Source organism: Miniopterus schreibersii (genome assembly GCF_964146895.1).
Source record: "Miniopterus schreibersii genome assembly, contig: HAP1_SCAFFOLD_130, whole genome shotgun sequence".
Taxonomy (NCBI): domain Eukaryota; kingdom Metazoa; phylum Chordata; class Mammalia; order Chiroptera; family Miniopteridae; genus Miniopterus; species Miniopterus schreibersii.
This window is the reverse complement of record NW_027669775.1, coordinates 52,311-75,566: the sequence shown is the minus strand read 5'-3', so window position 1 is coordinate 75,566 and position 23,256 is coordinate 52,311. Positions and strand designations below refer to the sequence as shown.

Here is a 23,256-nt window from a genome sequence, read left to right as displayed (position 1 = left end):
TCCCTGTTCCCACCTGTTCTCACGCAGGTCACTGTGCAGCCTCCTGCTGTGTGACTCCACCTCTGTCTGTACCAGCTGGGGGAGGGGACCCCCACTGGGTCCCTGGAGTGGGGCATGCGTGCAGGTATGTCACCATGGTGATGATGGTTGCTTCCCCTAGGACCCAACAGAGAGCTGCAGACCGTGAGACAAGCCATGATTGACTTCCTGCAAAACCACACAGATGCAGACAGGCCTCCTGCCTGCCCAGCTTTGGACCCTGTTCGGTGCGTAGATCTGTAAACAGGTTAGGAGTTGAATTTAGTTCTGCAGAACGAAGATGTGCATTAAGTGGAATGGGCCCTGGTGTCTGACGGTCAGCTCACTGCTCTTGAAAGCACTAAAAGCCTCTTTTCCTCCTAAAAGGCCCAGCGACATTCTTTCTCTCATTGACGACCGTGATGGCCGCTATGTGGCTGTTCTGTTTGAGAGCAACGGCTCGTATGTTGGACGAGAGGTACTGTGTCTTTATCCTGTTGGGTCCCAGTACATGGTGGGCGCGGCATGGGGCCTGGGACTAGACTCCTGGGCGGTGAGAACTACAGCAGTTGTGTTATCAAATTGGCTAGTTTATGGAGGAGACAGGTGGGGAGCACATCTCCAAGGGCTGGGGACCTGGGTCTGGGGGTGCTGCTTTACTCCTTGTGCTCTGTTACAAGATTTTTTGTTTATTTTGGGGGGGCACTATTTTCTGAACTTTCAGCTTTTTAGCCAAATCCCAGGTTCTGTAAAACATGTTTTTATCTCTCGTGGGACTCAGCTCTCCTCAGCCATTGTGTGTGCTCTGCAGCTCTGCCTTTGCCTGTTGTGGTGAGATCCAGGGACCAGAGAGATGCTGGCCAGGGTGGTTGGCAGCAGTTCCTTAGCTCCGAGTATTGGAGCCGAGCCCTCAGCTTCTTCCCTCTGCCCCCTGCCGAGCTGGCTGTTTATCTGTGAGATCTGGGAACAGGGCAGAGACCAGAGCCCGGCTGCTGTCTGAGGATACTGCTGGCCTCCCAAGGGCAGGGCTCATGCCTCGGGCACAGGAAGGGGACAGCTCTGCTGGGGGGGGTGGCCCCACATGTGCAGTGGTGGGAGGGCCCTTGTCTGATGGCCAGTTGGGTGGAGGACGTGCTGGCTCCAGGGTCACTGCCAGGCATTTCCTCTGACAGCCTGAGATTCAGAACCAGGTTGTAGTTTCTGCCGTGGTATACGTCTCATCCAGTTGCCTTAACGTGCAGTAGAAGTTAAGCTGTCAGTGATGGCTGGTTATAGAGACAGGTGCAGACTCTTTATTCCTGGTGGCGTCGTTTCTGATTTCTGTAAGCAGGCCATTCACTGGTATGACACCTCCTGAGGACACCGCCTCCACAGGGGAGGTGACGCATTCTCTCCCTGTCCAGGTGATTCTGGATCTGATTCCTTACGAGAACATCGTGGTGAAGAGAGCACTGGACACAGACCGAGCCTTCCTGGAGAAACTTGGCGCTTCTTCTGTTCCTTCCTGTTACTTGATTTACCCAAATGGGTCCCACGGGTTCATTAACATGTAAGCGTAGTTTGGCTAAAGGACTTTTTGCAATGGTGGTGACATCTGGGAACCCCTCTAGGTGGGAGCTCACTCGGGGCCAGACATGGTCCATTCTGTGTTGGTGGGGCAAGCACGCCCCCTTTCTCCAGATGAGCAGTGGGCACAGGTGAACTCCGGGCCCCTGTCCCCTCCCAGTCCACTCTCCTTGCTAAGACCACAGAAACCAGAACATCGTTTGCCTCTGCACTGGGTGCCTGGGGCCCAAGATAAACCCAACTTGTAAAAGGGTGGGAAAGGTCGTAGGTGAGGGATTAGGTCACATCCCGAAGCCTGTGCTGTCTGCCGGGTCCCCCCCTTTTAGTGGTGAAAAAGGCCTGCCCTGCCGGGTGATCACCACAGGCTGGGGTAGCAGTGAGGAGACAGGACGCTTCCTTCCCTCAAGGGGCTTCTGCTTCACTGGCTGGAAAGTGTAACTGGGCACCAAGGGTGCCCTCCCCAACATACCACAGTTCCTAAGGTGTATTTCTGTTCTTAACAAAAGAGTCGGAATTCAGGGTTGTAAGTTCTCTATGGAGTTAGGCCATCTTGTATCATTTTCTGCAGTCCAGTTTGTTAGGATGCTCTAAGCAACTGGGCCTGCACACCTGAGGCACCTCGCCCTGTAGCAGACGCCGCCGGGGCCAGGGTCAAAGCCCAGAACTGCCCTCGACAGCTTCCCTGAACACTTCCATTTTGTTTAGAAGAAAAATGATTGATTTATGTTGAAAGTGTTATCTGTACAATTTAGCACATAACGATGATATTTTTACCTGCACACTTTGGATGATCTCTGAGCTACTAGATGTGCTCAGTACAGCTTTTATATCCTCGGAGCGTATCCCACCCTGTCCACTCGAGGGGCCATGTGCGCAGCAGGCTCAGGGGAGCCAACTGAGGCCATGAAGTCCATAATCATAAAGCTGATAATGGCAGATGCTCAGCCAGCTTTACAGACCAACTTGGTGTCCCCACTGAGCAGCTGGTGTTAGGGTTGTGTGTGTTTGTCTTATGTCCTCAGGGGAGGGCCAGCTCCAAGGCCACACCCACAGCCCCTGCAGTCAAGAGTGGAGCAAGGAGGGCAGGGTATAGCTTCTCTCCATTGGGAAGGGGGCCTGATCTCAGTCTGGGACACAGGGTGACTGGGCAGCTCTGGGCTAGTTTTGGACACTGGCTCAGCCTACACCCACCTGCTCCTTCCTCTCAGTATGAAGCCTCTCCGGTCGTTTTTTTCCTCTTATTTGAAGTCGTTGCCGGATGTGAGAAAAAAATCGCTTTCGTTGCCTGAAAAGCCAAACAAAGAAGAAAATTCTGAAGTTGTGGTGTGGAGAGAGTTTGACAGGCAAGTGCTCCCTTTGGACGTGAGCTGCCTGGGGAGTGAGCACGTGGGGGAGGCCATGGCTGGGACAGAAAGGCTGTGGGGCTCGCCTCACTGGCAGCTTGGGTCCACTGGAAAGCCCAGCAGCCACACTGTTGGCTGTTGAGGAACCAGCGAGGTCTCCCTGAGGAGTGGGGGAGTCACGTAAAGAGAAGGTCATTCACACCTGGCTCTGTGACATTTGATCTCAGGTCAAAACTGTACATGGCGGACCTGGAGTCAGGACTGCATTACCTCCTGAGGGTGGAGCTGGCCGCCCACAGGACACTGGCTGGAGCTGAGCTGAAAACACTCAAGGACTTCATTACCATTGTTGCCAAGGTATGTAGGGTCTGCTCTGGACTGGGAGCTTAGCCCATGACCCCTGGGGAACGAAGCCTACCTGAGTGGATAGGCTCTGCCTGCCAACTGTGGGCCTGGTCCTGCTCTGAACACCGGGATGTGGCTTACACAGCCATGCTCTTGTGCAGACACCACCCTGAAGGTGCACTGAGCAGGGGGTCCCGGGGGGGATGCAGGTGTGAGGCTGGAAGGGGGAGATCTGAGAGGCACTTGCCAGGTCAGAGGTGAGTGTGGTGGAAACACAGTGGCACTGTGACTCAGTGTGTGGCCAGAACCACTAGCCCGATGACAAGGGGAGTTGGGGAGCAGGGAGCAGGCAGGCAGCTCCCTCAGGGAGGGTGCAGACAGCACCCCATCCTTGTCCACTGGGGTCTGCTGTGTGGGCCTGAACCTGTGCACTGGGCTGGCCGGTCCTCCACCTTGAGTAGCAGGTAGTGGGGTAGGAGGCTCGTGTGTTAGCTCAAGTTTAGTTCCTTCCAAGAGCTCTTATCTCTAAGGCTCCCTGTCTTTTTCTGGCCCAGAACGATTCTGGGGGGCAGAGCAGCGGGAAGCAGGAGGCCATCCCTCAGGTTCCTAGGGACAGACCTGAGCCCTTGTTCTCTTGGCGCAGCAGCCCTGTCTGGACGCGGCCATGGCCCTTCTGCTCTCTGGCCTCTGGAATAGCCTAGCTCAGCCTGCCCCCACCTGCAGTCACAGTGTGCCCGGAACAGGGCCCTTTGTTCCTGCTGCTTCTACAGTGGAGACCTAGTGGCCACCACAGCACTGCAGCCAGAATACTTGCTATTATCTAAAGATAAGGAGGCTTCAACTGTAAAAGGTTTTTCTGCCTCACACAAGGTCCCTAAACAGAGCATCACATTCAACACTTTGGGTGGTCAGAGTCCACTTAGGAGGTAGAATTTATATTGAAAGGAGTAACAAGTCACTTAGTATGTTTCAGGTGAATGGAAAGTTGCTTGGACAGGTTTTGATCCCATTGTGGGTTCAGAATTCAGGATTCTCTGGGACGTCCTCAATTCCTCAGAGAAAGCATCCTGCTCGCCTGCCTGTCGCGGGGCTGCTTGGCCTCCTGTGCTGTCTTTCAGTCCAGTGTGACACGGGATCAGCTCTGTGATCAGGGCGTCCATCATCTTAACCATTTCTCTAAAGTTGACTCAAATTTGAAGTTAAATACGCGTGAATTGATAGTGGTGCTGGCCTGTGTCAACATCTAAGGGGTTGTCAGTGCACTGTTCCCACTGCTGTTTCAGCCTCATCATCGTGAGGTTGGCTCAGGGCTGGGAGCCCATTGGCAGCAGCATCTGCACGTCTAACAGCAATGTGCTTGCAGCGCTGGGGTCGCTGGGCTGGGGTTTCTCAGGCCTGGGTGCAACACTCAGCGAACCAGCAGGCTGCACACTTTTGCCTAGAAACCTGAGTGGTGCTGCCCATCCTTTCCAAAGAGTCTAAGTGCAGTGCTTCCTCGCTCAGCTGTTCCCTGGCCGGCCACCCGTCAGGAAGCTGCTGGAGATGCTGCAGGAGTGGCTAGCCAGCCTGCCTCTGGACAGGGTCCCCTACAATGCCATCCTGGACCTGGTCAACAACAAGATGCGGGTGAGCACCCTCCTGGCTCCTGCCGCACTGTCCTCTGTCAGCCCATGACGACTGTATGTCCACTCCCTCCTCTGCCTCTGGTGCTCTCCGCTTCCTGCTGAGTCCTCGAGTCAAGGACAGTTCGTGACAGCCCGCCCTGCGCAGGCAGAGGTGGTTTCTCAAGCATGTGGCACCATGCCTTTTTTCTTTATTTAAATTTTCAGTAAACTGAGTTTTACACCTAAAAATGAATTAAAATGATGTGTTTAGTAAGAGTGTGGAAGCCCTGCTGAGCTGCCTTTCAGGCAGGGTACCCATAGTGAGGGTCTCCGAGAGCCTAATAACGAAGTAAACCCAGGGCCATACTTGCCAGGACGTGGTCATGGTCATGGTTGTGGTCATGATCAGCATGTACCTGGTGTGAGCATGTTGGGAGTTCTTATAGTTTTGATAAGTGTTCCCATGTGTAACTGCCACCAGTCAGGACATTCACCAGCTATTTTTAATTCTAGCAGTTATCTGTTAATTCTTTCCTTTCTTTTCCCAGATTTCTGGAGTATTCCTTACTAATCACATAAAGTGGGTTGGATGTCAGGGAAGCCGACCGGAATTGAGGGGTTACACCTGTTCTCTCTGGAAGTTATTCCACACTCTGACTGTCCGGGCTGGGACCCACCCAGAAGCGTTGGATGACACAGGTAAACTTCCCCACATAGCCAAGGACGCTGTTAGTCCCCCTGACACATATACCATGGTGGCACCTGCCTGGTGCCATCGGAAGCTCAGCAGAGGGTTGGTTGGCTGTAAGGCAGCATATGTCATTGGGTTGATCTGGACTCAGAAGGTCCAAGCCCTGCCGCTGGCCTGCTCCTCACCACACTCAGGAAGGAGCTCTCAGGGCCTCAGCCGGAGGCTCATGGCATCGCTTCTGCCACATCCTATTGGCCAGATAAGTCTCATCCAGCCTTATGTGAGGTGGAGAAGTAGAGTCCCGTGCCGAGGGGCATGTGGCCATCTTCGGAAATTTTTACCACCCATGCTCTCCTCAAGGCAATGCTGGAGTTCTCCTTTTTAGTGGACTTGTGGGGGCAGAGGTGGTGGGCTTTCAAACTTCAAATTCTCTTAAGAATCATACATAAACAAAAGCAGCCTGATTTCAGGAGAAACCTTGAGCTCCTGGACAGAAGGTGAAATCGGAGCACAAGCACAGCCAGGTCTGTGCCAGCCAAGCTGCAGACCCACCTCTGGGCTATGAGCCGCAACCTGGAGGGCTCAAGTTCCCAGGGGTCCTGCCAGGAAGCATGCTCTGAGGGCAGTGTGGTGACGGCTGGGCCAGGTCATCCCCAGGACACTCCACTAAATGGTGCAGAACTGAGGCTGATGTCAGGAGGGCGGGGAGGGTGGAGACAGCACAGTGCACAGATGCCATGGTCTTCCCTGGTGGAGGCCACGTAAATCGCAGCAATACCGGGAGAGCATCTCATGCCGCAGAACTGGGTCAGACGGAGATGCTGGATTATGTCTTGGGAGGTTTTTTCCCTCCTTACTGCACATTTAAACCCCATCGACTAAAAGCCTGTGCATCCCCTAATCCCCCTCAGGTAGAGCTTTGTGGTTCTTGTCCACTTTAAAGATTAGGGAGGTCCAAGTGTGCAGCGCTTTGCTCTGGAGAGAGAAGGGGGATTACTCCGTGACACGTGGCAGATGTCAGCCCAAGGTCTGCTGGCTGCGGGCAAGGGGCCACAGGACAGAGGCCCAGCCCCAAGCGCATGCACATAGTCATCTCGCTGTGGGCGCCACCCGGCTGCCCTGGAAATACTCCGCCTGGGAGAAGCCAGCTCAGCTCACTCCTCTCAGTGAAATAATCAGGGCCGCCAAGGTTAGTGACAGACATTGAAACACCCACCAGGCTCGGCTCACAAGGCTGTGAACATGGGCCGTGGGAGCAGAACCATGACAGGCTTCAGGGCCACACCAGGCTGTGAAGAGGCCACGTGCAGGGCCTGCTACTGATTAAGATGGAGTCAGTCTCAAAAGCATGTGTTTTTCCCCCAGTTATTTTGCTGCATGTCTTTTAATGCTGACATTTAATCTGTTTTAATCTCAGTCTCATTCATACGCTCAGTCCCCCGTACTAGTCTGAAGGTGCCTGCTGGACCCAGCCCATGCTGCCTCTGGTTTTCTCAGCTTCCCCGTGTTAGTACCATGCTGGCTGCTGCCTCCCTGTTCTGGGCAGCCGCTGTCCTGAAACATCGCAGTATTTACTTTGGCACCACACAGGGCTGTAATCTGTGTGGCTGGTAGATGCTGCAGAGTTCCCCATGCAGAGGTGCAGTCTTGTTTAGAAGGAGAGCAGGTCCTTGCCACCCTGAGGTTCCCTGAAGGAGCCCTGGCAGCTGACCAGTCCATCACCAGCACCGCCCCCTCAGGAAGACCATTGCAGGGCTGGCAGCAACCCCCAGAGGCACGAGCTAAGGCCATGTTCACACTTGAGCTTGTGTTGTGCAAGGATTTCAAAGCTAAACAAGCACAAATTTAGAGGAGCAGCTACCATGGCCCGGGCACCAGCCTTTGGGGGTCGCTTATGAAAGCGGGAGAAATAGCACTGGGGCTCAGACCCTCAGCAGACCCCTGGCTCTAGGCCATGAGGCTGGAACCTGGTCGGAGGTGCAGCTTGTCCCCCTGAAAGTCCTTAGAGTCATGTTCATTCTGTGGCTGGACAGGTGCTCGCTCAGCACAGTGCCACAGAGGCCAGGAGTACCTGCTGCAGTAGGCATCTGGGCAGGCACTGGTTCCCTCCTATGTCTGTGCAGACATGTGGGACTGTCCCCTTCTCATGTCAGGTACTCAGTCTGTTCCTGGCTCCCGACACCACCCGGAGCCCTGAGGTTCTCATGGACACAGACACATCTGTGCCTCATCCCACGGTGCCCACGGTGTTTGCTCCTCTGCAGGTTTTGAAGACGACCCCCAGGCAGTGCTGCAGACCATCAGGAGGTACATCCACACCTTCTTTGGGTGTAAGGAGTGTGGTGAGCACTTTGAGGAAATGGCTAAAGAATCCATGGATTCTGTGAAAACCCCAGACCAAGCCATTCTCTGGCTTTGGAAGAAACATAACCTGGTGAACAGCCGCCTGGCAGGTAAGCAGAAGCCACTCAGGTGGCCTGTGCCCGGGTGTCCCTGCCTGCACCCCATCAGAGCGTGTGCTGTGGGCAGCAGCACTGCTCACACAGTGATGGCCTTGGTCCCATTCTGCCTGCCCACCCTGTGCCAGGCTTCCTGCTCCACACTCACAGCTGGGATGCCTGCCCTGGTCAAATGTCAGTTTCATGATGACCTTGCCCAGGAGCTGCCCGGACAATAGACTTTCCTGGGTCTCCTGAGTCCTGCTTTACAGACTGTTCTCTCACTCAGGGGCTCCTAGGCCACATGGTAATTGACACACATCATTTATCTGCCCTTGAGGAACCCACTCGGGTCCCCAGTAAGATTGGCATTGGAAGACTTAGATTATAATTAATTTTCAGGAAGGAATTTTAGTGTCATTAAAATCTGCTTTCAGACTATAAATCAAACTCCTCAAAATGGCTTTGTTTAAAAACCTAAGTCGGGCGCATACGTTTTCTCAGAGTTAAGTAATTCAAACTGCTCCGAAATCAGTGGCAGATTAAAATTAGGCTTAAAAATAATTCCACTGAGAGGTAAATCTTAATAGAGATGAATAGAAAACACCACTAAACTGTTGGTTTTTATTTAATCCACTGTATTATAAAAACATATTACAACTGAAGCACTAAAGAAAATTGGTTTCTCTCTGCACTCAGAGCTGCCTGCTGCGGCTGTGGTCACATGCCCATGGCCCCTTCTGTTTGCTGGGATTTGCTCATCGCTGTCAGTGCAGGTTAAGGCGCCTCCGTGGTGGGTTTGGTACAGGGACTTCTCCATCTGCACCACCCTTGCTGTCTCTGTTCCTCTGCCACCATCGCTCCTCACAAGGTCCCTGGTTATCCTGTCAGCACTGAGCTCTGAAGCAGGCCCACCCCACTCCAGGAGCCCCATGTGCCCCCATGTCACTACCCTGCAGCAGAAACAGGCTTTCTACAGCCCGTGTAACTGTCTCCTAGATCCTGTAGTCCCCCAATCCCACCTCTAGCCTCTGGATTGTGACCCAAATTCCTTGGAAACCCAGAGACCTGACCGGAGCCTCCCTTCCTGCCGGTGTTACGCTGGGATTCTACAGGTCGCCGGAGGGCAGGGCCTGCCTGGGCCACCCATGGTCTGCATCCCCCTCCCAGCCTCTTGTGCAGCGCACAGCCCATGAAGGCTCCTTAACGACTGCCAGAAACACTGTGGATGGATATATTTATCACAGGGAGTTCTGAGGACACAGCCACTGAGAATTGTGTGCGTTTTAATTTTGTAAAGACATTTGCTGCATCACAGAGATTGGGAAGGACCCTGTTGATGGAGCCCCTGGGGCAGGATGGGGAGCAGCTGTGCTTATCTTTCTGCACATGGTGGTTCTTGGCTTTTCCTGGAGGAAACAGGGCTCACTCCCAGATAGTTTTCACAGGGCCTTAAAGGGTATTTAGGGGCCTGGAGGGCCCTGCACGAGCCCCCTGTGCCTGAAGTTATGTGGAAACACTGGGACTGCGAGTGTCCAGGCGGGGGCTCTGGGGTTCTCTGTGGACTGTGGACTTCAGCTGCACCCTGAGGGAAGCGGACGTGGAGGGGGCATCGAGTAGGGGGCCTCAAGGTCAAAGGCACAAAGGTGAGAACTTGGCACAGACTGTTTGGGAAGTAAAGCAGCTGGGCAGATAGGAGCAGGGTTTGGCCAGGTGAGTAGCAGTGTAGTGTAGCCATGGGGACCCATCCAAGGGTGTAAGGGAAGAAACAATATTTATATAGGGTGCTTTAGGGAAGCGGGCTGCAGCCTGTGCAGGAAAGGTGGGGGTGGGGGGGGTGGGCGTCGTCCAGACCCCACGGGGAGTTTGCAGTGGAGGTGGGTAGGGTGGACAGGGTGGGGACAGGCAGGCACTGGCCTGACCGACTGTGGGAGGGAGGCTGCACGGCTATGGCCCTGGGTGGGTGGCAGGTCGAGGGAAAGCCCCTTCACTGCCGCCTCTTTCCCACTCCCAGGCCACCTGAGCGAGGACCCCAGGTTTCCAAAGGTCCCATGGCCCACTCCGGACCTCTGCCCAGCCTGCCATGAGGAAATGAGGGGCCTGGACAGCTGGAATGAAGACCAGGTGCTGCTGTTCCTGAAGAGGCACTATGGCAGTGACAACCTCATCCACACCTACTCTGCGGCCCTGGGAGGTGAGGGTGAGGATGGCCCTGCGGGTGAGGCCCAGGAGCAGGAGGGAGGCCTCGCCAACCCAGGCAGGCCTAGAGACCGCGGGGCCCAGAGCCTGCTGCCCCCCACCCCTCTCCTGTCAGAGAGGCCGCACCAGGGACTGGCCGGCCCTGGCCCCGAGGGCCGCAGGGAGGCTGAGGTGGCCGCGCCCTTTCTGGGGATGGGCTTCTCCAGCCTAGACATGAGCCTCTGTGTCGTGCTCTACGTGGCCTCCTCCTTGTTTCTGATGGTGATGTTCTTTTTCTTCCGAGTGCGATCCAAGCGGTGGAAAGTCCGGCTTTACCACCCATCCGTGTAGAGCTGAACAGGCCTGGGACATGCCTGCAGCTTCCACGTTTCCGATCAGGGATTTATAGACACTCGGACCTGCTCTCACAGGTGGCAGCTTTGGTGTCCGGGCTGGGGACTGTGCACTCCTGGCAGACTCAATGACGCCTTTGACCGATGCATAGCAAAACTACTTCTTTATTTTTACTCTTCTAGGGGGTGGGGATTCCAGGCCAAATGAACAAAATGTTTTGTGCCCACTTTTGTCTCGAGTTTACTGAACTCCATGTCCCTTCCACAAGGCCTTGTCTTGGGATTTGAAGAAAAACTCACCCGGTCCCCCCACTGGGAGGGGGAGGGTGATTAGATGCAGCCATGGACTGGTGCAGAACGGGTACTGGATTTCTGGCTTTGCTGCATTTCAAGAAATAACCCCTGCCATGGGGTGGACCCGGTGGTTGGAAGGGACGGTGGTGGCTCACCATATTCTTCAGGGACAGTGCCTTTGCTTATCGTTTGTCATTCTGGTGATGAGAGAGCTAAGTGAGCGAGGGCCATCCCAGTCTGCCTGTCCTCCCTGGGCAGTTAGGGAAACCTCTGTGAGCTGGAGAGCAGAGCTCTCACCTGGGGCCCTGTGTCACCCAGCACCCACAGCCCCTGCTGAACTAACTGCCCAGAGCCCAGAGTGGGTGGTACACAGGTGGTCTCCCTGGCACCTGTAAGGCCAAACTTTGTCTGCCCTGAAGATGTTTTATGCAGGGCCCTGGCACAGAGCCCATTCCCCAGGCTTTGGCGATTAATTATTTATCATTTAATGATTTTAACACGTTATTTGTAAAACCCAAAGCATTTAGAGGTAAGTGAACATATAAACAAAGTCTGCCCAGGGCGTTTCCATTGAGACCCTTATACAGCAGCTCAGCAGTGTCTGCGTCCCTGTGTGTGCCCCGTGTCTTCCCCGTGTCTGCCCTCAGTGTCTGCCCCCGTGTTTTCCCCACGTGCCTGTGGCATGTGATAGTGGGAGGTAGTTTTCCCCACTTTGCCTGTTTTGTACTTGTGCTCACTCATTGCAGCTGATTGCGAGTGTTTGTAAGACCACTGTCACACCCATGTCTCTGCTGCAGCGTGGGGGAGGCGGACAGCTGGTGCCTCTAGCACTGTCATTAGCTTGGTGCCCACCTGAGTGGAAGGCGTGGCTGCGGAAGCCAGGAGCCCTGCCCTCTGACCTTTGTGCTCGCTTCTCTGCCACCAGAGGTTTCTTGTTGGTTGATACCTTTTTAACCCCTAGAAGCCTCTGGTTTAAAACTCACATATCATGTGTGCCTGGGTTATTGAAGACGTGATATTGTTTCTTTTCAACTTGAAAACGAACAGATTTACACAGAGTTCAAGGGAAACAGAGTCATTCATTAAGCTGCCTTGGCTCGTGTGGAATGTCTTTTTCTCTGTAAGCTGTGTGCACCATCCTACATCAAAACCCACTTGACAGACAATGTTGGCTTTTAAGGTTCATAGTAATGTTGCAGTTAGAGTTCACCACTGTTTGAGGGACACGTTTATGACGTCAGGAGGGGCAAGGTTTCCAGTAGACTGTTAGTGGTCTGGGAAGTGATGGGCCACGGGGGCCATCGGGGCCACTTGCCTGCAAGTGTGAGCAGTCTTGCCCACCTCACGTGGCCTGCTCAGAACTGGATGCTACCTTTAGGTCTCTTTTCTAAAGTTGTAAGTATTGAGACAATGAATATAATAGTTCAGTAATTTAAATGTATTTATTTTTAATGGAAGAATTTTGATTAAAAAGCTATTTGACATGGAAGTGTCGGTGAAATTTCTTACGTGCAAAGAAAGTGAACATTTTGTATTTAAGTAAACTATAATGTGCACATTTTGAAATAAAACTGACATTTGAAAAATTGTAATTCTTTTGAAATGTCAACTAGCAGAGACACTGAGGTGTTGGGAGGGGTGCAGAGCGGAGCTTCCTCCCTCTAAAGTTTATGGACGGCACACCTGGAGCTCTAGAGTTTCTCGGAACCAGAGGCTTTTGGAAAGCAGCCCCAGGGTTGGGTGGTAAGTGAAAGATGGGGATAAATTAAATTATAGATCTTGGGCTGATGTCCTGAGACAGGGCAGCAGCCTTCATTCCACACAGCAGTGATATGTGGGTGGTGACGGGTGCAGATGGACTGCACCGGGGCACACCGGTTTCAGGGCATCTCTCAGGACCCTACCCGCTAGCCACTCAGTCCTGGACATCAGCTTTTCCTAGGCCACCCCTTTGCCATAGAGCCTGAATGCCCTAGCCTTTTGGGGCTGAGTAGCCAGGGCTTTGCCCCTGACACCTGTTTGCTGCCTCAGATCCTGAACAATACAGGTTTCCTCTCCTGCCCCCCTCCAGTAGTCATGTGTGGCTTCAGAGGGAGACCTGTTGGCTGCACTTTCTGTGGCTTCCTTTCCCCCTCCGGGCTGTGTAGAGGCTGGTAGGTAACCCTCCCTGGCTTTGCCCAGGCCCCTCCCCCAGAGAGGACACAGGCAGCCCCTGGTGTGCCAGCTGGGGCAGAGCACGAGGCAACCAGTGGGTATGCCAGCCACCAGCCTGGGTCTGTGTGGTGCTGGTATGGGTGTAGGCTCACCATCAGTGACCCCTGCCCAGGCCCAGGGTCCTGGAGCTCCCTGCCCTTAATTCCTGAGTAGTTTCTGTTGGAGGGCACCCCAGATGCCCTTCCTCTGGGCTGTGTGGCGGTGGGGCTGTGGCCTGAGATATGGGGGAAGTTGAGTGTTGGGGAGGTTGTAAATGCAGAAAGTTCCTCAGGCCAGTAGCAGCAGTTCACTTCTGAGCCACATCTGGAGCCAGGGCCTAGTGGGGACCTGGGCTGGAGGCCAACAGGGCCAGAGGGGCCACCCCAGGCTGGAGTCCTGGATGCTGCCTTCCAGAAGGCCCCGTGCAGGAGCATCTGGGTGGAGCACACACTTGCCTCTAATCCCTTGCCTTGAGGCAGCCTGGAGTTCAGGGCGGAGCCGCACCCCAGACGCTGCCCAAGCATGGGATGGGGGGAGGAGGCGGGTCAGGGAACAGAGGGTGTGGGGCGGGGAAAGGGGTGGTAGGATGGCAGGAGGAGGGACGGGGGACCTGGGGAGGCAGGAGGTGAGAGACCAGAGCACGCCTCCTTCAGCACCGTGGACAGTGCCTGCACCCAAAGGCTCCCTGGGCCTGGCAGGGCTGACCTGACAGAGACGGGGGCCTCCAGGCTCCGAACCCACCGGTGTGTCGTGGTGGAGGAGGCAGGAGTGCGGCCCGAGAGGCTTGGCCCTATCCCAGCCCGGTGGCAGCCATGCTGCTAGAAACGGAGTTTGAGCACAACCGAGATAGGCCCGGGGCCCCCGGGGCCTCTGCTGTCTGCACCTTCGTCGGAACTGGGGGTAAGAGCCCCAGCGAGCCTTCACCCTCCAGCCCGAACAGGAAGGCTGCGGGGGGAAATGGCAAGGGACGCAGAGGCAGACGGAGGGATACTTGGGAGGAAGAGGCATCGCACGCAGGGAGGGCAGTGAGGGAAAGAAAGTCTGAGAGACCAAACCTCGAGCAGAAAGGGAGATGGGAACACGGGTGAGGGGAGGCAAGGGTTGGAGGGCCTGGAGCTCTCTGCCACGGTTCAGTGGGTGAGGGGGCCTAGACCCGAGCACCCCAGAACAGAAGGGGCCTTGCAGGCACTGCTGGGCCAAGGGGTGGTACAGATTGGAGGTGCCAAGTTCCTCTAGAGACCCCTCAGCTCCCACACAGCCCAGCCTAGAGCTCCCCAACCAGCCCAACAGCGCAGCACCTAAACCCCTTGACTGGGTCTCCCTCCTGAACCTCCCTTCCCCGTAGCCATTGGATAACACAGAGGGACGAGGGGAGATAATGAAGGCATTGTTGGTGGGCATCCAGGTTTGGAGCAAGTGGGGCCGCTGCCCCCTCCACCTGGGGCCTGCCTTCCCCTTCCCCTTCCCCTTCCCCTTCCCCTTCCCCTTCCCCTTCCCCTTCCCCTTCCCCAATCAGACCACACATGGCCCCTCTCAGGCAGGCCTCTGCAGCAGCTGATATTCAACACTTAGCACCCACTGGGCTCCAGGGCTTGGGCACCCACTGCCCTGTCCTTCAGGGTGACAGTGCAGTGTGAAGGGCTGCATGCTGGCTGCAGGCGCCTTTGATCAAAACAGACATCACACAGACCTGGGGCTGGAGGCCAGGGGAAGGGGACAAGGGAACACTGGCCTTAGGGTGGGGCTTCCAAGTGGAGACACCTGGAGAACAGCATCGACCTGCTAGTCCCCTAGCACTTCCTGGGGCCCCTGCCCTCTCCACGTCCCACACTGCAGGGGGCCCACACAGCTGTACTCTGACTGTAGGTGACTGCAGGGGGCTGGCCCTCTGGGCAGGAGCAGCTGCCCTGGGGTAGATTCAGCTCTCTACAGGGTGGGTTCCTGCAGGCTCACCTGTTTGGACTGGGGCAAGATGCTGGAAAATCAGGTGCAGGGGCTGCGTTCTGTGCAAGCCAGGGTGGTGAGGGGTGGAGGGGAGTGAGGGTAGATCCTTGGCCTTCCCAGTTCTCTTCCTCCTGACCTGGAGTCTTGGCTGCATGTCCAGGCCGAGGACATTGGGTTTTCCTCTCAAGAACTGCCCTCCTTCCCTGTGGCCACTCAGGGCAGAAGTTCCAACGGTGGAGTCCAGAAGCTGGCCGGAGCCAGGAGGTCTGAGGTCGCATCTGGCTCCCGGTGGCTTCTCTGACCCTTGGGCGACACACTCACCCTCTCTGGGGCTTGGGTGTCGTTGGTGGCGACCAGACGTTGTCACTACGGCTTCTAGGTCCCGGCTCGCGAGCCGGAGCGTCAGCGGCCGAGGGACCCAGCCCCCCCCGCGACCCCCAGCCTGCGCGCGGGAGTCCAGGCCTCAGCGGGCCGCGGCGCGGGGCCGGGAAGCTGCGGGCCCGAGGCCCAGGCAGCCCCACCCCGCTCCTCTGCCGCCCCCGCCCTGCGGCCCGCGCTCGGGGTGGCCTCGGGCACCGCGGCCCCGGGCGAAGGCGACCGGAGGCGGACGCTCGCGGCGGTCTCGGCGACCCCGGGCCCCGCCCAGCGCTGCGGCCCCGCCCCCGGCCGCCCCGCCCCCCGCGCGGGCCGAGGCTCCGGGCCCCCGGGCGGCCCGCGGGCGCAGCGCCCGGAGCAGCTCGGACCCGGCCGGGCCACTGAGGCCGTTGCCTCGCTGGGCCCCGAGAAAGTTGGGGCCGGGCTGCGGCGGCGCAGGGCGGCGGGACCCATGGAGGCTCGCGGGGAGCTGGGCCCGGGCCGGGAGTCGGCGGGCGGCGACCTGCTGCTGGCGCTGCTGGCGCGAAGGGAGGACTTGCGCCGAGGTGGGTGCTCGGGCACAGCGCCCGCACCAGAGAGGGTGACCCTCCCCTCCCCCGGAGACCCAGAGGTCCTCGGGCCTTTCCGGGCCTGGCCACGGGGCCCGTGGGACCCGGCAGGAGTGGGTTCGAGGGCCCCAGCACGTCCCCGCCTGGGCGCCCCCGCAGCAAGTTTGGTCGGGGCCTTGGAGCCGTGTTGCTTGTTGGGTGCGCGGTCGTGGCATCGCACTGTCCAGCCGGGAGCCCTCCGCACCCAGGACAGGTTTAGGAAACGCGCTCCCTGGTGCGGAGAGTGTGCAGAGCAGCCGCGGGGTCCCATGGCCACGGGGCAGGAGGATCCCCAAGAGGACAGTCCCATCCTGGCCCTTCACTCTTCCCTGGAAAGAGTCGGATGCGGGGGCCAGGGTGGAGCTGGGCCCCATCGGTAGGTCTCCCCTAGCTGGAGTCTCGGCACCGGCAGCCGCGCGCACTTGCTCTGTCGGTCCGCTCGGGCTGGTCCCCTGGACCCTTGTACAACCGAGCCCCCAACGTCCTGGTGGCACCTGTCTCACCCCCAGCACTCTGGCTCCCAGGGAATCGGGACCGTGCTCCGCGGGCTTCTGGCTGGCAGGACCCGCGGGATGGAGACGGAGGCAGCCGGGCGCATTGGGGCCCGGCAGCACGCGGGAGGTGGGAAGGGGACATCCAGGTGCGGGGTCTCGTCCTTCCTGCTTATTTATTTATTTCCGACGGCTCTCGGGAGGGGTTGGCCGCAGGGGCTGTGAGGAAGGGGTGGGAGGGCGGAGGGAGAGGGAGGGAGAGGAGGCGGGCTCGCGGGAGCCCTCGGGAGAGCAGCGGGAGCGGGCGGGCGGGCGCGAGGCTCCGCCGGGCCCCCGGCGCGGAGGGCGGCGGACCCGCCGGGGCTGGAGTCGCCATGCAGCGTAAGGCCGGTCGCAGGGTTCCGCGGGAGCGCGAGGGGTGCGGCGGAAGTGGCTTTTGCGGGATGCGGACCGCGGGGAAGGGATGGCCGGGCGCTGTCCGGGCCCCGGTGCTGAAAGGCGCTGCGAGGGCCCGTCCAGCCATCAGCTCTGTGCCCGGCGTCCTCGCCGCTCTGCCGTCGCAGCCCACAACGAGGGCCCGGGGCGCCCAGCGGATGCCCAGGCTCCGCACCTGGGACCCTGATTTTGCCCGATGCGGGTCCGCGTCCTTCGCGGGTTTCCTGCTGCTGCGGGAGGGAGGTCGATTCCAGTTCTGGTGCCCCCGTGAGGTCCTCCTTCTGTCCTTCCGCTCACTGCAGCCAGCCGGGAGCGGGAGGGGTCCGGGGCCAGCCAGGTGAGCAAGGTGAGGTGGATGCAATATCCGTGTAGGTTCCAGGGCTGTGCATGGCCCTCTCCTCTGGGAGCTCTCTTCCGAATTAACAGGGAGTCCTCACCCCGTGAGCACCCTGAAGAGTGCCTCATGGACCCAGGGCTCCTGCAGGCCACCCCTGAGTTTCCCCTGCCTGATTTCCCCGAGGCCCACAGTCTCAGGGGAGCAAAACTCTAGAGAACCTGCTGTTGGAGCAACTGCAGCTGTGTGGGAGGGCAAAGCACCTACTGCGTGCTCCGGCACCCGTGCTTGTGCATAAGGACATCGGATCCACTTGTCCAGTCTACTCACAAGTACCCCTCAGCCTCCCGAAGATGGGAGGGAGGGCATCGGCTTTTACCTTGGTGGCCTGCAGACAGGGCCACAGGGCTGACGCACAAGGAGTCTCTTTCTCACCACCAGGGTGCTTAATTGTGCAAAGTAATGAGAGTGGTTGGGTGGTGGGTGCCCCACCACACGCACGAGCCTGGCTGCCAGGTGAAGGTAAGGACCCCTTTTCCAGCCCTGCCTCTGAGAGCTCCGGGGGCGGATTTTCATTTGAGCTCAGTGGGCAGCCTTTCTTCGCAGTGGGACCATTTCGTAATTAGCAGTTTCTGGCCTTGTGGACGCCTGTGCACCTCTTGCTCGCCGGCACACTTCTAAACCTGTTTCGCTTTCATTAAATTTTAGCTGCAGGCTGGGCCGTGGGCTTCAAGGCCGTGTACTCCTTACACTTGGGGAGCCAGGCGGCCCCTCAAGCGGGCGGGGGAGAGGAAGTGCAGGGAAGGGGCCTCCCTCGGCATCGCCGGTCCTCGGGGCTGGGATGGGAAAGTGACCCCCGCTCCCCGCTCCGGCCCTGCTCCTGACCGCGCGCCCCCGCCTCGCAGAGATCCCGCTGTGCGCCGGCTGCGACCAGCACATCCTGGACCGCTTCGTCCTCAAGGCTCTGGACCGGCACTGGCACAGCAAGTGCCTGAAGTGCAGCGACTGCCACGCGCCGCTGGCCGAGCGCTGCTTCAGCCGCGGGGAGAGCGTGTACTGCAGGGAGGACTTCTTCAAGTGAGTGGGCTGCGGGGCGCGGGGGCGCGGGGGGCGCGGGGGCGCGGGGGGCGCGGGGGCGCGGGGGGCGCGGGGGCGCGGGGGGCGCGGGGGCCGCGGGCCCGGGCGGCCCCCAGCGACGGCCGCGCCGGGAAGCCCTGGAGGACCGTCACCCAGGCCGGGCACCCGGGCCTCCGCGGGCGGCTGGGCACGGCGAAAACATCAACACATTAACTTTTTTTACGTAATTAATTTTGTAAATCGTGGGAGCAGCCGTTAAAAAAATAATCCCGCGTCTGTAGAGCTCTGCCGGACCTACTCCCTTAGCTTTGGTCTTGTTTCTGTCCCTAATGGGGGGGGGGGGGCTGTCGATCTCCGGGCACAGGCCTCTAAGGGACTCGCCTTCCCGACGCCAGGCCGAGGGCGCTGTGCTCCCCGGGACCCCGGGCGCATCTCGGTATCTGTGCGACTCTGCTGGGGCTGCGGGACGGGCGGCCGGGGACAGGGCCCAGGAGCCTCCCTCCCGGAACCGCCCTGCGCGGCGCGGCGCGGGCGCTTCTCGCTCCCGCTCCGGGCGAAGGAGCCGCCGCGCCGCGCTGAGCCGCGCCCTGTGCGTCCCGCAGGCGCTTCGGGACCAAGTGCGCCGCGTGCCAGCTGGGCATCCCGCCCACGCAGGTGGTGCGCCGCGCCCAGGACTTCGTGTACCACCTGCACTGCTTCGCCTGCGTCGTGTGCAAGCGGCAGCTGGCCACGGGCGACGAGTTCTACCTCATGGAGGACAGCCGGCTGGTGTGCAAGGCGGACTACGAGACGGCCAAGCAGCGAGGTCAGCGGGAGGGGCGACGGTCACGCGGCAGGTCTTGGCGCCCCCTTTCTCATCTGCAAGCGGGGTTAAGGCCAGTCCGCGCGGGCGCGGGGGACCCTCGCCTCCAGCGCCCGCCGCGAAGCGCTCGCTCTGGGGCGGGAGTCCGGGGGCGTCCCTGCAGGCTGGGGCAGGGAGCGCGCCCGCACCCCGGGCCTGGGGGCCAGGGCGGGGGAACCGTTCCCAGACCCGCCCGGAGGAAGCGGGCCTGGGGTCTCAGCGCCGCCTCGCCGGAGCGCAGCGAGGCTCTGAATTTGCCAGTTGTCACCCCTCCTCCGAACTGCCTTCCCAAATCCCCGACGCTGGGAACCCGGCCCTCCCCACGCGCTTAGCACAAGGAGGGTGGGGAGCGGGCGCTGGCCGCGGCCCGAGGCGCCCACGACCAGGGCCCGCAGGTTCCGACAGAGCCGCGGAGCCGCCGGGTCCCCTGCTCCCGGCGCGCGCGGCCCGCGAGGCCTCGGGCCCCCTAGGTCCGCAGCGGGGGCTCCGCGTTGGGGCCAGGCGCCCGGGGCGCGGGGCGGGGCGCCGGGCCGGGAGAAGCAGCCCCGGGCTCACGGCTCCCCGCGGCGCAGAGGCTGAGGCCACGGCGAAGCGGCCGCGCACGACCATCACGGCCAAGCAGCTGGAGACGCTCAAGAGCGCCTACAACACGTCGCCCAAGCCGGCGCGCCACGTGCGCGAGCAGCTGTCCTCGGAGACCGGCCTGGACATGCGCGTCGTGCAGGTCAGCGCCGCGGCCCCGGCCTCCCCGCCCCGCGCGCCCCGGCGCTCACGCGCGCCTCCCCGCAGGTCTGGTTCCAGAACCGCCGCGCCAAGGAAAAGAGGCTCAAGAAGGACGCGGGCCGGCAGCGCTGGGGCCAGTACTTCCGCAGCATGAAGCGCGCCCGCGCCAAGCCCGACAAGGACGGCGCCCCCGAGGAGGCGCAGGACAGCGACGCCGAGGTCTCCTTCACCGGTAGGGCGGCGCGGGACGCCGGGAGCACCGGGGCTGGCGGGTGGCAGGGAGCCTGGAAGCCCCGACCCCCAGTCGGCCTCCTCGGAGCTTTTACAGGTTCCATTCGTAGGCCCTCGCGGGTGGGCCGCTCAGAGCCGCCGCCCTGCCCTGGTGGGGCTGCCGGTCCTCGAGCAGGCTGGGGGGGGGGGGGGGTCCCGGCCCTTGCTATGATTTTGGGGAAGTGGACAGCATAATTTTGAAGTCAGTGACTAAAAAGTCCTGGCTGCTTGGCATTGGGTGGGTGCACCTTCCTCTGTGGGGCCCAAGGGTCTCATCCTCCTGCACCAGGGGACCCCCACCCCACCCCTTCATGTCCATCAGGAGACTCCTTTTGGCCGCATTGTGCCCTTAGGTTACTCATCCAACCTCTCGGCCTCAGGTAAAATGGGGGTGGGTGGTACCTGTGCCACCCTTCCCAAGGCAGCCTTGGGGGTCATTCTGGGAACCTTGGGTCCTGACTGGACTGCTCCTGGCACCATCCCAACAGGGAATCCCCAATTCCTTAAACACCGGGACTGAGCTGACCAAAAGCAGAGGTGCAGGGGGGCAGCAGGGGGCAGTAAGGGCAGAAGAGACCTGGGCTGGCCTGCTCTGTGCCGTGGGCAGGTCACCCTTGCAGGAGTGGCACTGAGGGAGTCCAGAGGTGGAGGAGGGCAGGCACCGACCATCGCCCTCTGCTTCCATTACAGAAGAGCCGTCCATGGCCGAGATAGGCCCTGCTAACGGCCTCTATGGCAGCCTTGCGGAGCCCACCCCAGCCTTGGGCCGGCCCTCAGGAGCCCCAGGCAGCTTCCCGCTGGAGCACGGAGGCCTGGCCGGCCCAGGCCCAGAGCAGTATCGTGAGCTGCGTCCTGGCAGCCCCTATGGCGTCCCCCCATCCCCAGCTGCCCTGCAGAGCCTCTCCGGCCCCCAGCCCCTCCTCTCCAGCTTGGTGTACCCTGATGCTGGCCTGGGCCTCGTACCCACGGGGGCCCCGGGTGGGCCCCCGCCCATGAGGGTGGTGGCAGGGAATGGACCCAGCTCCGACCTGTCCACAGGGAGCAGCGGGGGCTATCCAGACTTCCCCGCCAGCCCTGCCTCCTGGCTGGACGAGGTGGATCACGCTCAGTTCTGACGGAGGCTCCCAGCTCCACTGAGCTCTGAACTTGAAGGGCCTGGCCCACGGCGGTGCTGCCCCTGGCTGGGTGGCCTGGAGCTGCATGCTCCTTTCCCAAAGCCCTGGACCTCTTCGAGAAGCAGGTGCCACCAGCGGGGGACAAGATGAAGATGTCCATGGAGGGCTGGCTGCTGTCGAGCGCCCAGCCCTCAGCCCCCACTCTTGGGGCAAGGACTCTATGCCTGCTCATCCTGGGACACAGGGCTGGCCCGCCTGGTGGGCATCCAGCAAGCCTTGTTTTATAAGCAGAGTTTTCCCTTTACTGACCGATTAACTGAGGGCTTGCTGCTGATTCTAGACATGAAATGTCATCCCACCTAGGCCAGGCCTTCACTCGGGGCCTCTCCCCAGCCCAGCCCAGTTCAGTCCAGCCAGGCTGGAAAATGCTTTAATTTCCAAAATTAAAAACTACTACTGCTCATGCTTTCATGTCCCAGGCTCCATCTGTCTGAGCTGTGTAGGGCCCGGCCCCCTCTTAGGTCAGAAGTGGGCCTCATCTTTCCAGGAGGGAGGCCGCAGTGTGGGAAGGTTGGCACACCTGGATCCTTTCTGCAGCCTCTGGGAACCTCCCTGCCACCGAACCCCACCTTCCCCAGGAGGCTCCTCATCCCTCTCCCTGGGGCACAGGGCTCTAGTTCATTCCTGGCTTGCCGGACTCCACTACCCTAGGGAGTTGACAGAACTCCCAGGGGGGCCCTTGTCTCCAGACCAGCCCTTCCGGGCCACTAAGAGCTCCCTCCCAGCACAGATTAAGTTTTCATCCCCTCCCCCATCACAGCTGCCCCCAAGCTTCAGCATCAGGGCCACGCCTAGCCCACCCATTTCCGTTGCCAAATAGCCCCGACCCCCCCTTCCCCAGCTGCCGCTAACTGCCCTGGGCCCGAGGTCAGCTGGAGAAGGCTGGGGGCGGAGACCCTCTGAGCTGGCCCTGCCTCCTCCATCAGACATCCCGCTGCCTTCTCCAGACAAAGGCTGGCGGCCTGGGAGTCCATCATTCCTGCAAACCTGCATCCCAAGCTACCTGTTGGTCCTGTGAAAGTCCCGTGTCTTTTATTTATTCTCTGACCATCGGCTTTTTCCAAGACTTAAATAAATTTGTCAGTTGCCGTCTTTTGAAGGTCCCTGTCTTTAGTGAAGCTGGGGCGTGGGCGGAGGGGGACCATGGGTGGAGGAGGTTCTTTGAAAGCAGGGAAGCCACGTTGGAGTAGCTGCTGGCTCCTTGCCAGGGGTGGCACCTGGTGTGAACTGGGGCCCCCTTGTCTAACTTCTGAGCACTGTTAGGAGATGCAGGAGAACAGACTGTGACATCTATGGGGTTGGGGCTGTGGCCTCCACCTCAGTCTCTGAAAGAGGCAGGGGGCCGGGGTACATGACAATATGACAGACAGAGCACAGCTCACACCTGGGAGCTGGCACGACGGTGGGGGTGGGTAATGCTGGAGTCAGCTGGTCAGATTTGGCACATGTTCATGGGAGTCTCTCCAACTTGGGTTCCAATCCCAGCCTCTGCTCACTTGTTGTGTGACCCTGGGCAAGTCACCTGCCCCCTCTGAGTCCCCTTTCCTCTGGTGGAGACAGTGGTGACAGCCCCCTGGAAGAGGGGGACACAAGAGGAGAGTCGGTGATGTGAAACTCCACCTCCCCCTGCAATGAGTGATCCCAACAGGGCCCCCACTGGATAGCTAGGGCACTGAGGTTGTTGAGAGAACAGGCCCCTAGTGCATGGGAGGGGAGCTGGGTGCCAGATCAGAGCACAGGATAAGGGATGGGCAGGAGGCTCATACTTGGGAGGAGCAGGTGCTCAGTTGTCCCCGGGGCCAGACAGCCCAGTGGGCTTTGGTCAAGTTGCCCCCAGCCCCACCCGCCCGCAGGACCTGGAGCACCAGCAGCCTCCAAGCCCACAAAGCCCCTTGGTATCTGGGGCAGAGGCAGCCTTGGGATGGGGTGCTAGGAGGGGAACTGGGTGGAGGTGTGGGGGTGGGAGACGGGGTGTCCAGGA

General features: G+C 59.6%; 1 protein-coding gene across 4 annotated transcripts in view; it reads left to right on the top strand.

Annotated features, from left to right (window-relative positions):
• LOC308552050 (LIM/homeobox protein Lhx3) overlaps positions 1-21,215 on the top strand; it is a gene marked incomplete at both ends in the record, with an annotated part of 33,607 nt that extends 12,392 nt beyond the window's left edge. Inside the window, 14 exons of one of the 4 annotated variants that reach the window (XM_081163013.1) lie at positions 161-266; positions 406-496; positions 1,422-1,567; positions 2,793-2,927; positions 3,155-3,284; positions 4,776-4,898; positions 5,425-5,575; positions 7,832-8,020; positions 10,020-10,199; positions 18,095-18,266; positions 18,869-19,071; positions 19,680-19,831; positions 19,897-20,062; positions 20,791-21,215. In XM_081163013.1, coding sequence (XP_081019139.1) covers positions 161-266; positions 406-496; positions 1,422-1,567; positions 2,793-2,927; positions 3,155-3,284; positions 4,776-4,898; positions 5,425-5,575; positions 7,832-8,020; positions 10,020-10,199; positions 18,095-18,266; positions 18,869-19,071; positions 19,680-19,831; positions 19,897-20,062; positions 20,791-21,215 — 2,369 coding nt within the window. Of the gene's footprint in view, positions 1-160; positions 267-405; positions 497-1,421; positions 1,568-2,792; positions 2,928-3,154; positions 3,285-4,775; positions 4,899-5,424; positions 5,576-7,831; positions 8,021-10,019; positions 10,224-13,835; positions 13,924-15,793; positions 15,888-18,094; positions 18,267-18,868; positions 19,072-19,679; positions 19,832-19,896; positions 20,063-20,790 lie in introns of those variants that run through there. The other 3 variants (XM_081163012.1, XM_081163015.1, XM_081163014.1) reach the window with 3 other exon arrangements.
• Positions 21,216-23,256: the final 2,041 nt, after the last annotated feature.